Source organism: Nannospalax galili, unplaced genomic scaffold (genome assembly GCF_000622305.1).
Source record: "Nannospalax galili isolate Female #2095 unplaced genomic scaffold, S.galili_v1.0 scaffold54, whole genome shotgun sequence".
In the NCBI taxonomy this organism is placed as follows: domain Eukaryota; kingdom Metazoa; phylum Chordata; class Mammalia; order Rodentia; family Spalacidae; genus Nannospalax; species Nannospalax galili.
The window spans coordinates 338,206-350,736 of record NW_008341028.1 but is presented as its reverse complement, the minus strand read 5'-3'; the positions used below and the strand labels follow the sequence as shown (position 1 = coordinate 350,736).

The 12,531-nt window shown below is 38.1% G+C and overlaps 1 protein-coding gene and 1 long non-coding RNA gene across 5 annotated transcripts in view; one reads left to right on the top strand and one right to left on the bottom strand.

Moving 5' to 3' along the window:
• The window catches only part of Cdk13 (cyclin dependent kinase 13), a 112,728-nt gene that overhangs the window by 20,498 nt on the left and 79,699 nt on the right, over positions 1-12,531 (bottom strand). For all 4 annotated transcript variants that reach the window (XM_008836271.2, XM_008836269.3, XM_029564977.1 and 1 more), the window contains exons 8-9: positions 10,763-10,864; positions 10,587-10,664 (exon numbers count right to left, since the gene is read on the bottom strand). In XM_008836271.2, the coding sequence (XP_008834493.1) occupies positions 10,587-10,664; positions 10,763-10,864 (180 nt within the window). The remainder of the gene's footprint in view (positions 1-10,586; positions 10,665-10,762; positions 10,865-12,531) is intronic.
• LOC115070916 lies at positions 2,984-8,764 on the top strand. The gene is made up of 2 exons (XR_003850016.1): positions 2,984-4,856; positions 8,377-8,764. It is a non-coding gene; the product is annotated as an uncharacterized LOC115070916 (long non-coding RNA).

Genomic DNA, 12,531 nt, shown 5'->3' with positions numbered 1-12,531 from the left:
TCTGTAATTCCAGCACTTGGGAGGCAGAGGCAGGAGGATCTTTTTGAGGTCGAGGCCAGCCTGGTCTACAAAGTGAGTTCCAGGACTGCTGGGGCTACAGGGAGACCCTATCTCAAAAAAAAGAAGAAGGAAGGAAGGAAGGAAGGAAGGAAGGAAAGCTTTGAGATCAAAGCCAGCCTGGTCTATATAGTGAGCTCCAGGCCCACTGGGGCTATAGGAAGACCCTGTCTCAAAAAGACCAAAAAGAAAAGAAAAGAAGAGAAGGGAGGAAAGGGGAGGAGAGGAGAAGGAAAGGGAGGGGAGGGGAGGGAAGAGAGGAGGAAGGGAGGAAGGGAGGAAGGGAGGAAGGGAGGAAGGGAGGAAGGGAGGAAGGGAGGAAGGGAGGAAGGAAGGAAGGAAGGAAGGAAGGAAGGAAGGAAGGAAGGAAGGAAGGAAAAGGTAAGTTTTTGAAGGGCCAGGTGTGGTGGTGAATACCTTTAATCTTAGCACTCAGAAGGCAGAGGAGGCAGATTGAGATCAAAGCCTGCGTGGTCTACATAGAGACTAAAAGGAGACTGTTTTAAACAACAACAAAACAATCTTTCCTTCCTTTCAAGCAATACTGAGGCTATTCCTTTAAGTTCTTAAAATCTGTACTTGTATAAACCACCTAGAACTGAGTATTTATGTATCTTTAAGTAGGGGTGGGAAGTCAGACAGACAGAAGCAGATTCTTTAAATTTGAATCACTTTTAATTCATTACATGATTAAATCAGTTTATTTCATAAACACATACATTATATGATATAAAAGGCTCTCTAGCTGGCTGCTACAAGGCTTGGAGTTAAATGAGAACTTTTGTCTATGCCTACATAGAGACAATTTTTGTCCTCGTTATCAACATATTTTATTTTTTTCCATCACTTCTTAGTCTATGCTACCTTTATCACAGGGCTAGCAATCTGTCTAAAATACTTAAAATCTTAAACAAAGCAAATTATAAATAATCAGTCATTATACTTTAGAAGTCTTTAAAACAGATTCTGGTTAATATTCCCACTCTTCATCAGTTTTTTATGTTTTTACACAACACTGATCTTACAGATAGCTCATGCTTGACCTTTTACCTGAACAAACAATGCAGCATCACTCCAAGTAAAAAGGGGAAGAGGCATGTACAAGGACAGACTTATTTCACATTTCTTATGTCCCTAAGCATGCTATTAGCTTTATTCTTTGAAGAAACAGATTTACAGAATAGAGCTTATCCTATACCACAAGAGCAGGAAGTATCTAGACTGGCATTTGAATTCAGGCCCAGACCCTTCAAACATACTTTGCTGTTGTCTTATTGCACTCAGACATTATTGTTTAATCCCAATTTCCTTTCATAGTGCTTAGAAAATACCGTGGAATCAAATTTTATGAATATTATATAAATATTTAACATCGGAACCAAAACACACTGATATACATAAACCAGAAAGTGAAATTTTCCTCCTTAGCATTTTCTTAAGTCAGTATTTAGATTAGATGAACAATTACACGCCCTTGATATTTTACCTAAACGGGATCAAACTTTAAGTTGTGCTTTGTATGCCGCTTCTGTATCACTCTATCAAAAACTAAATAAAGATAGGATAAACCACTATTAAAAAGACTGAAACCCCCTAGCCAAAGTAGTACAATATGCTGCTAAGTGGATGGACTAAGCTGTTTTTCCCACTATCATTCACTAAGTAAACACATTCATAAAATAAATCAAGGATGCTCATGTCTCAGGGTCTTTAATAGCTTTCATGAACCTCATGCAAACGCTATCTTGATGGATCCCTTTCTTGGCCTTATGTAGATGACCTCCCATCACTTCCTACTCCCCTAAATTTAATGCCACCTGATATATTTTAAGTTCTTCATTTTTAAGTATGTGAATGAGTGTTTTGACTGTGTGGATTTAAGTGTACCACGTAGATGCAGTATCCACAGAGGCCATAAGAGGGCATCAGACTTCTGGGAACTAGAGTTACAGATGGCTGTTAGCTGCCATGTGAGTGTTGTGAACTGAAATTGGGTCCTTCTAAGGTCATGCAATGCTCTTAACTAAGCTCTCTCCAGTCCCAGCACTTGATATACTTCACCAATATGTTTGACGGTGTCCATTCCCAACTATTAAGTAGAAACACTGGGCTTACTCTTTCTTGGACTCCATGGCATTCTCAGTACCTAGTAAATACCACACAACCAATGACAAATGAACAGTTTATGCTAGTCATGGTGGCACATGTCTATAATCCCAGCATTAGGAAGGCTGGAGGTCAGCTTGCTCTACAAAGTGAGTTCCAAGGTTAGCAACGACTTGATACCATCTCAAAAAAAATTTTTTTTAATTGATGCATTAATTGATGCCTTCCATAGTCCGTATTAACTTAATTTTTAAACTTCTTAAACAACTTTTTGATTCAAATATATATTGTGCCCAAGTAGCTTTGTTGTAATTTGGTTTTAACAAGTTATGTCAAATTCTCCATCTTAAGACCTTTCCTGGTTGTTTTCTTGGTTTTTTGTTCCTCCTTCCCAGTTATTTTCAAGTTTATCATTCCATAGAACAAAATCATCAAGTATCCAGTTTCAAAACTGTCTAGAAATTTTGGTTAAGAATTTTCTTATTGGAGGGGGAGGAGTGGGCATGGATTTGATAAAAAAAAAAAAACACCTTATATCATGTATAAAATTCTCAACAAATCTTTTTTAAGGTTAAAAAGAATACTTTTAAAAAAAAGAATGTTCTTATTAAGATGGTATAAAGAGGGGCTGAAGAGATGGCTCAGCAGCTAAGAGTGCATACTGCTTGTTTTCTATCAGATGGAGAAGACACCTGTAATTCTAGTTCCTGGGGATCTGACACCTCTGGCCTGGAAGGGAACCTGCACTCATGTGCACAAACACAGTCCCCCCACACTTACATATAAAATATAAATGTGCACTTACATGCAGCAACCCTCATATATAGTACTTTTTAAAAAAAAAAAACAAAATATAGCTCTCAAAAAAAATTTAAGGACACATGGTTTTCAGTACTCCTGGGGCATGCACATTGGTCATTTTATTAGCAGCACCTCCCCCAGTCCCACTGTATTTTCTAGCTGGTTATTAGTAATACATTTTTTAAAGTTTTTAAAGTTATTTTCAGTAGATTAGTTCATGATAAATACATATTACCATATCATGTGATTTTTTTTTCTCCTGTTACTTTACAAACCTTTATTCTGAGGTATTTTAGGTGTTTCTATGACATGTTCTGCATTTTCTTCGTGCATACATAAGCACTGTTGTCATAGACAAAGTATTTACAACTCTATGTATCACATATCTCTTAATGGTTCACTTTCTTAACACTACTAATTGAATTTATAAAACACTTGTAAACAGTAATACTAGAAATCAACCTCTTATTACTTTTGTCTTTAATATTTCACCATTAAACATTCTGGCTGTTAGTATTACACATTTTCATTGCTTTATCACCTTTTTATACTTAAGTTTATAGTCTCAGCAAATGCCTATTCAACATCTACCAGATAAACATATTTCTATTAAAATGAAAAATTGTTTAAAAATTTTCCTCAAACTTCCTTGGTTTTGTTTTTAGACAGTCTCGTTGTAGCCCCAGCTAGTCTGGAACTCACCATGCAGACAAGGTTAGCTGATCTCACAGAGATTGGCCTGCCTCTGCCTTCTGAGTGCAATGATTAAAGACATGCAATACCCAGCACAGCTACCTCTTTGCATTCTTATGATGATCTCTACTTTATGCTAATGCTCTAAATTTATTTTTAGTGTATTTTTATTCTTTGAGAGTTTCATATAAGTATATACTGTACTTTCATAATATGTTAATCTCTTAATGAAAAGCTGAATGCTATTTCCTCCTATCTCCCTTAGAAACTTCAAAATATCTCATGCCATATGTGGTGGTGCATGCCTGTAATCCCAGCAGTAGGAAGAAGAGGCAGGTGGATCTCTGTGAGCTCAAGGCCAGACTGGTCTCCACAGCGAATCCAGGTCAGCTGGGGCTACGGGGAGACCCTGTTTCAAAAAGGACCGCCCCCTAAAAAAAGAAATCTCAAACTATCTTTTATTACAAAATAGTATTTTTATTCACTGAGAACTTCATGCAATACGTTTTGATCATATTCACCTCCCTCCCCCATCTCCTCTCAAAACATCCACACCTCCCCACACACCCCTGTAGTATCTTTTTATAATTTTATTTACTTATTTTTATGTGTATGAGTGTTTTGTCTGCATGGATGTGAGTGCACATGTGTGTGCAATACCCATGGAGATCAGAAGAGCGGTGAACTGAAGTTATGGGCAGCTGTGAGCTACCACGTAGGTTTTGAACCTGGGTGCTTTGCAAGAGCAGCTAGGGCTCTAACTACTGTGCTCTCTCTCCAGACCCACAAAGTAACACCTTACAGAAATTTTTCATGCTGTCTTTTCCAAGTATGAGTGCTTGCATATATATGTATAAAGCTCCAGGAAGTTTTATTCCTTCAGAGTAAAAAAATGGTTAATTTAAATCAGTTTTCCACTTAGTGCTTGAAGGAACCTGTATAAATTCTTTACCTTTCTATGGCTCAGTTTTCTTAATCATAAATAGGAGACACTGAATTGTTATGAAGTCTGAGAAAATTCAGGAGAATTTTTTTTTAAATGTTTTATGTGTATAACTATTTTCCCCTTATAAGTGCAGCAGTGTCATGCAGTGCCTGCGGAGGCCAGAAGAGGGCATCAGATCCTCTGGAACTGGAATTTCAGGCAATTGTTAGCCCTGTGGATGCTGGAAATGGAACCGAGGTTGTCTGGAAGAACAGTAAGTGCTCTTAACTGTGGAGCCATCTCTCCAGCCCCAGGAAAAACAATGTTTACATTATATATAACCTATGATATATGAACTACCAGTGATAAAAGCCCCAGTATCCAACCATGTCAGGATTAATAGAAAAATAATAGGTTTAGAAGAAATCATATTAAAAGAAAATATTCAGATACATAATTTAAGCATTTTATTTAACTGGAAATTTCTAAGTGTCCATTTACTCTCTAAAAAGAGAATTCTATGAGTAGAATTCTATATTCTATCCTGTATAAACCACACCCCAGCACACCATTAAGAATACTTAGTCTTGAATTTATTTATTTTTGGTTTCTTTTAAATAAAGGTGGAAATTAAAAACATTTTCAACATAATCAGTATGCTAGATCCTTCTTTTATAACTTGTACTTTCCTCTTAAGGAATTACTTGCTCATCCTTAATTGTTCAGCAGTTGTTTTAAGGCTTCTGCAAAGCAATGCATCTGTCTATATTTAACTAAACTATATACAGCAGTACAAAAACTTAGAAACAGGGGAGACCAACCTTGGAGAGCTGAGCGCAGAGGGGAAAAAAAAACATTAGAAATAATCACCCTTCTCTTGATCCCATCCCTTAGTTGAATGGGATAGGTACCTTAATAGAAAGTCACAGGTTACTAACCCCATTCTATTAGCTTTCCATGTCACCAAAATATCTATGGAAGGCATGGTGGCACACATATTTAAGTCCAGCACTTGGGAGGCAAAGCCAAGTGGTTATCTATTTTGAGCTTAGTCTGCATAGTGAGACCCTATCTTAAAGAAAAAAAAATTAGGGAACAGTTTTGCATTATTTTGTAGGGGTTTTGTTTGTTTTGGGGGTTTTTTTTTTTTTTGGTCTTTTTGAGACAGAGTCCCCCTGTAGCCCCAGTTGGCATGTAACTCACTATGTAGACCAGGCTGGCCTCAAACTCACAAGAGATCCACCTGCCTCTGCTTCCTTAGTGCTGGGATTAAAGGTGTGTGTCACCATACCTGGCCCTTAAAGAAATTTTTCTCTCTAGCCAGGCATGGTGGCGCACGCCTTTAAGCCCAGCACTTGGAAGGCGGAGGCAGGCGGATCTCTCTGAGTTCAAGGACAGCCTGGTCTACATAGTGAGTTCCAGGACAGCTGGGGCTACAGGGAGACCCTGTCTCAAAAAGACTAAAAAAAAAAGAAATTTTCTTTTTTTTTTCTGTGTATGAGTGTTATACCTGAATGTATATATGGCACACCTATGTCATGCAGTACCTGCAGATGTCAGAAGAAGGCATCAGATTCCCTGGAACTGGAGTTACAGAGTTGTTAGCCATCATGTGGGTGCTAGGAATCGAACCCAGGTCCTCTGAAAGAACAATCAGTGCTCTTAACCACTGAGCCCTTTCTCCATCCCGTACTTGCATTATTTTGTTATGAAGTAATTTAAACATTACAATTAGTGGTTCCTGAAATGTTTGCAGGAATTTACATACTAAATATCAGGGCCTGGTACTTTTGAGTAATGTTTTCACAGTACTGTTTCATATATTTGGGTTTTCTAATGTGCTCTAGGGTCAATTTGGACAAAATAAATAATCTCATGGTTATTTCTATTTTCTTTATATCTGAGGTAATTTTTTCATTTTTAAATTTTATTTCTATTTTATGTGTATGAGTGTATTGCCTGCATGTATGTAAGTGCACCCGTGTCATGCAATGCCCACGGAGGTCAAAAGAGGACATCGGATCCTCTGGAGCTGGAGTTTTGGACATCTGTCAGCCGCCATGTGGGTGCTTGGAATTGAACCTGGGTCCTCTGCAAGAGCAGCCAGTGCTCTAACTGCTGAGCCATCTCTCCAGCCAGATATATTTGAGGTAATTCTATATTAAGATCTTTATTAAACTGTTTTTGTTCTCATGCCATTAACTTACAAACTGAATTATATTGGGCTGGAGAGATGATTCAGTGGTTAAGAGCACTGACTGCTCTTACAGAGGACCTGGTTTTGATTCCCAGCACCCACATGGTGGCTAAAAACTGTCCGTAACTCCAGTTCCAGGGGAATCCAACTCCTCCTGACTTCCGCAGGCACTGCACAACACAGGTGCACTTACACACATGCAGGCGTAACACTCATACACATAAAAGTATTTTAAAAAAACAAAATGAGTTATAATATATGTAAATAATCCCCAAACCAAATCAGTTTATGGAGAAGTTCCATACTTTTGTGTATTTCAAATCATTACATGTTTTTATTACCTAGGGTTTATTTTGTTGCTCCCTTCTCCTACTTGTCAGGTGAATGCTAACTTCATTGGTTTTAATTTTTTAATTATTTATTTATATGTATATGACTGCTGGCTGCATGTATGTGAGTGCACCCGTGTCATGCAATGCTGCAGGGGTCAGAAGAGGGCTTCGGATTCCCCTGGAACTGGAATTAAGGACAGTTTGTAGCCATCATGCAGGTGCTGGGAATCAAACCCAGGTCCTCTGCAAGAGTAGTCAGTGCTCTTAACTGCTAAGCCATCTCTCCAGCACAGTTTTAATTTTCTTACTTAAACTGTAAAGCCATTTATCAAGAATGTGTTCTACGAAATGTGTCAGTAGGTGACTCTCATTGTATGAACACAAGAACGTGTATTTACATACCTAGATGGAGGTCAATTTACTGATTTGGCTTCTTGATGTAATCAAGAGGCAATAAACATGAGTTGTATGAAGCTGCTGCTGCAGCCTTAACAACACAGTTTTACAATAAACATTGATTTTTAGAGTACAAAACTAGGGGCTTAGAGAGATGGCTCCATGGTTAAGGGCACTGACTGCTCCTGCAGAGGACCCAGATTTAGTTCCCAGCACCCACATCGTAACTAACAACCATCCAAAACTCCAGTTCCAGGAGAATCCAACACCCTCCTCTGACCTCCGAGGGCACTGCAAGACATGGGTACACTTACATACATGCAGGCAGCACACTCATATACATAAAATAAAAATTAAAAATGAAGTACAAAACTAAACATATAAGCCAGCGTCGGGCATGGTGGCACCTTTAATCCCAGCACTAGAGAGGCAGAGGCAGGCGGATCTCTGTGAGTTCGAGGCCAGCCTGATCTACATAGTGAGTTCCAGGACAGCTGGGGCTACAGGGAGACCCTGTCTCAAAAAGACCAAAAAAAAAAAAGCCAGCAACACAGTATTATACTACCGTTGAGTTTCGTGTACTTAATGATTGCATGTGCTGTGCTTTCATCAGACTAACTCACAGCAGTGGGCTTCATTTGGCATCTGAAAGTATATGAGCAATCCTTGCAATTTAGGAAAACTATGGCTATCACTAGTTGGTGTCAATGTTTCTGCTTCAATATAATTTTATGGGCTCACCATTGTCCACAAAGTCTGTGGTTGGTCAAAATGACATTACTTAAAGCTGTGATTGTCTACAAAGTGCAACTAATCCATGAAATTTTTACATTTGATCTATTTCTTGATATTTGCTTGTGTTTTGGCAGGCGTGTGCACATGCCACATTGGGGCAGAGGTCAGAGAACAACTTTCAGAAGTGGATTCTCTCCTTCCACCTTGTGGGTCCTGAGGATTAACCTCGGGTTGTTAGGCCTAGTGGCAAGAGCTTTTACTTACTAAGCCATCTCACTGGCCCTACTGCTCTTTTTTCATGTATTAAAATTTTTTACACCCAAGAGACTTCATTTCCACCTTTACATTCCAACTTTATTTCATTTAGAGAAAATGCTCTGTGATTCCTTGAGAATTTGTATACTCTTTTTCTTGTAAATGTTCAAGTTAGCACTGAAAAGTATAACTCTTATTTGGGGGAATACAGGTTCTTCACTATTCTAGTTTACTTGCCTATCACACAATAAAAAAGGAAAAATAAAAGCTTCCTGTTTTGCCCGTGAACTCCCTACCTGCTTTGGTTTGTATGTGCTCCTCAAATTTCTTGTGTTAGAAATTTAATCCCAGAGTCACGTGTTAGTGGTATGATAGGTATAACTCCTGTAAGGTTCGAAGATCATGAAAACTCCACTGGTAAATGAGTTACTAAGGGATGGACTTTTCTGTAAAAGCCAGCCTCTTTGGTGAGCTTATTCTGACTCTCCCTCTGCCAACTCAAGACTCTGTAGCATTCCCTACTAGCAAAACAACCTCATCATATGCAGCTGCTCAATTTTCCACTACCAGCCTTAGGATCATGAGCTCAATAACTTTAATCTTTATAAATGATCCAGCCTGTGGTATTCAGACAGTAACAAATGGAAATGAACTGAGACTCCTTTCTCTGTGTATATTCATTCGAAGTTCTGTGTCTGGATACCCCTTAGTCAAGTCTGAGATTTATGCTTCCATTTTGTGAGGCAACTGGTCGCTCTGGAATTCAAGCAATGCTGCTTTCTGGTTTAGGTGTTCCTGATGTAGACAACTTATCCCCAGAAGGAAAAAAAAAAAAGGCTCTGAATTACCTTTCTTTGTTGTACTCTATAGCAAAAGAAAAAAAATTCTTACCTAAACACTATAAAGAGCAATGTTAAAGTTTTGGGGCTTTGGGGGTTGGGAGAGAGGGAGAGATAGCCAAACTCTAATACAGCAACAATCTTCCTCAAAAAGCAGACTGTTCATCCTCAAGATCTTCTTTTTCTTTGATTAAAGTGTTCTCTTTCTGGGTGATATCTTTCAAAGTTGGAAGATAAGTTTGGCATCCTTCTCTGATTATTGCTTGTTGCTTCATGTTCGTTTTGTTTAGTTAGGAAAGCATAATTCTGCAAATGTGTCTTCTTCCAAATTCATTCCTAAAATACTTTCTTATTTTGAAACTTTCATGCGAATCTTTTAAGTTGTAAGTTTACATTATACAGAAAATTGATCCTCCCCTTTATTTTATGTGTATGAGTATTAACTTGTATGCATGCAAGTGCACCACATGCATACAGAGTCTAGAAGACAGCATCATATCCCCTAGAACTGGAATTAGACAGTTGTGAGCCATCATATGTGATAACCCAGGTTATCTCCAAGAGCAGCAAGTGCTTATAACCCCTGAGCCATCTCTCAAGTCCCCAATATCCCCTTTTTAAAAAAGTAGAATTTGAAGCTAGATGTGATGTCTTATACCTATAATCCCAGCACTTGGGAAGCTAAGGCAGGAGGACTTCTCAGAGTTCAAAATCAGCCTAGGCTACATAAGCTCAAAGGCAGCCCTATTCCCCCTGCCCTGCGGGGGATGGGGGAATAGAAAAAAGATGCAAGATCAAGAGGTTTACTAACATGTATGATTAACTGTTTATAAGCTATATCCTATGAGGGCCTACAAATAATGAAGATAATGAAGACAAATGCTAAGTATGCACATGTACTCTGGTATGCACACATATGCAGTTACATAAACATAAAATGGAATATTTAATCATACATTCTCATCTATATTACACATCCTTTTCCATCCTATCAAAGTCTAAGTCCTTTGAATTAATCCCTCTCTTCACCACAAAAACATCAAAATAAACACTCGAACCAACTCCTTTTAGATTCTTAATTTTACTGGAACAAGAACCACAGGGCCTGCATTCTAGTTTCTGCTCTGTTTAGCAGTCATTAGACTTCAAGAGAACCACGTTGTTCTTCTGAAAAGACAAGCTTGAAAAACAATTTAATGTCCTGTGGAGCATGACATCTCCCATTTCCAAAAATATTATCAATAGCTTACCTTATTAACTCTAACTGTGCAAGTTCCTGGTTTGCTTGGAATATAGGCTTTTTAGTGAAGAGCTCACCAAGGATACATCTAATGGGATAAAAACACACACATATATATATATCATTATCAAATTTTTCTCATTTTAATTCACTCTTTAGTACAATAGGCCAATGAGACTATCTTACCCACAGCTCCATACATCAATAGCCGGTGTGTATCGTTCTTCTCCCAAGAGCAGTTCAGGTGGACGATACCACAAAGTAATTACCTTGTTAGTATACGGTCGACTAAAAAGAACATAGAAAGCACTCCAGAGTTAGCATTCGTTAAAGAAATTCTCTTAAAAAATACTATTTTGTATAATGTTAAAGAAATTTTACAATCTTAATTAAAACTACCTCTGGTTGATTAATAAGCACAAATATACTGTAGTATTTAATATGTGATCATAAAATACAGTGCAAGCAGCTAACAGAAAAATTCCCTTCACACATGAAAATGAAAGCAAGTAGCAGTTAGCTGTTGCTAACTTTAATTTGGTCAAATCAATTGTTGAGTAAGGCTTTCCCTTTCCCTTTCCCTTTCAAAGCAATTAACTAATTCATAAAACAATGGGTGATTTTTTGCCAAATCTAGAAAACTACTAAGTAGCAGTTTGTTGCTCAAATTGGAATTGCCTAACAAAATGACTGTTTTGTTTGTGCTCCAATAATTGAGCCCAAGGTATCTCATGTACTCAGCAAGTGCTCTGCCCTGTCTCCTGGCAAAATTTTTAAACTACGCATATCTTTGACAGTATTTAATTAGTTCTAACCCACTCTGGTTTGTGAATAGAAAGATGTAGACTATGTACAGTAGTTGGAAGTCTAGTTTACCTACTACCACAAGCGACAAGTATACGTTATCAGAAAACTTCTTTGTATCTTCCATAAAGAGAATACTTAATCTAGCCAAGTAGTAGTAGTGATAACCATTATCACAGTATAAATTTAGCAACTACATGTTTTTAGACGTCAGTGAATGGTCACAGTCTACCTGATTTCTATGAATGATGATGATCTTAAGAAATCAAAGATCTATGATTAAATTATGTACTTGAGTGATTACATCTTTATATCAATTATAAACCTCTTTTTACATGTCTTCCAAATTAACAAGGACTGAAAGAACATAGGGGAAATTGCCCAAGAAGGCTGTACTCCAAGGCCAATCACCTGAGATTAGTTGCATCTGGACCCATTTGGGGAGGAAGAAAAAGAACAAACAACAGAAATTCCCTCTTAGCGAGTATATTATCTGAACAACATAAGATCTATCTGATCTGCTCTGCCCCAACTTGGCCAAATTTCTCTAAACATTTTGAGTAGTAATACTCAAAGTTATCAATTTGGGCATCAGAACATTACAAAAGAAAGGACTATATTAACGGTGATCTAAAACCAAAAGAGCCTTCAGTTGACTTTGGTAAAAACTAAGAACAAAGAGACCCTAAAATTCTTCCCTCACTCCCCTAACAGGGTCTCATTATGTAGCCCTAACTGGCCTGGCCTCAAACTTGCAGTGATTTTCCTACCCCTGACTCCTGAATGCTGAGATTACAAGCAAGCACCACTATTATCTGGCTATGTTATCTTTTCTTTTGAGACACGATCTCACCATCTAGTCCTGACTAGCCTAGAACTCACTATGTAGACCAGGCTTGGCCTCAAACCCCCAGAGACCTTCCTGTTTCTGCCTCCTGAGTGCTGAGATTAAAGGCGTGCACCACATCATACCCAGCCCAAGACTTTTTTTAATTTTTACACCTGTTTTTCTGTTTGAGACAGGGTCTTACTATATAGTCCTGGCTAGCCTCAAACTTGCTGTGATTTTCCTACCTCTGACTCCTGACTGCTTAGGATTAAAGGAATATCAAGCCCAGCTTGTATATTTTTCTGGCATCACTTATCCTCAC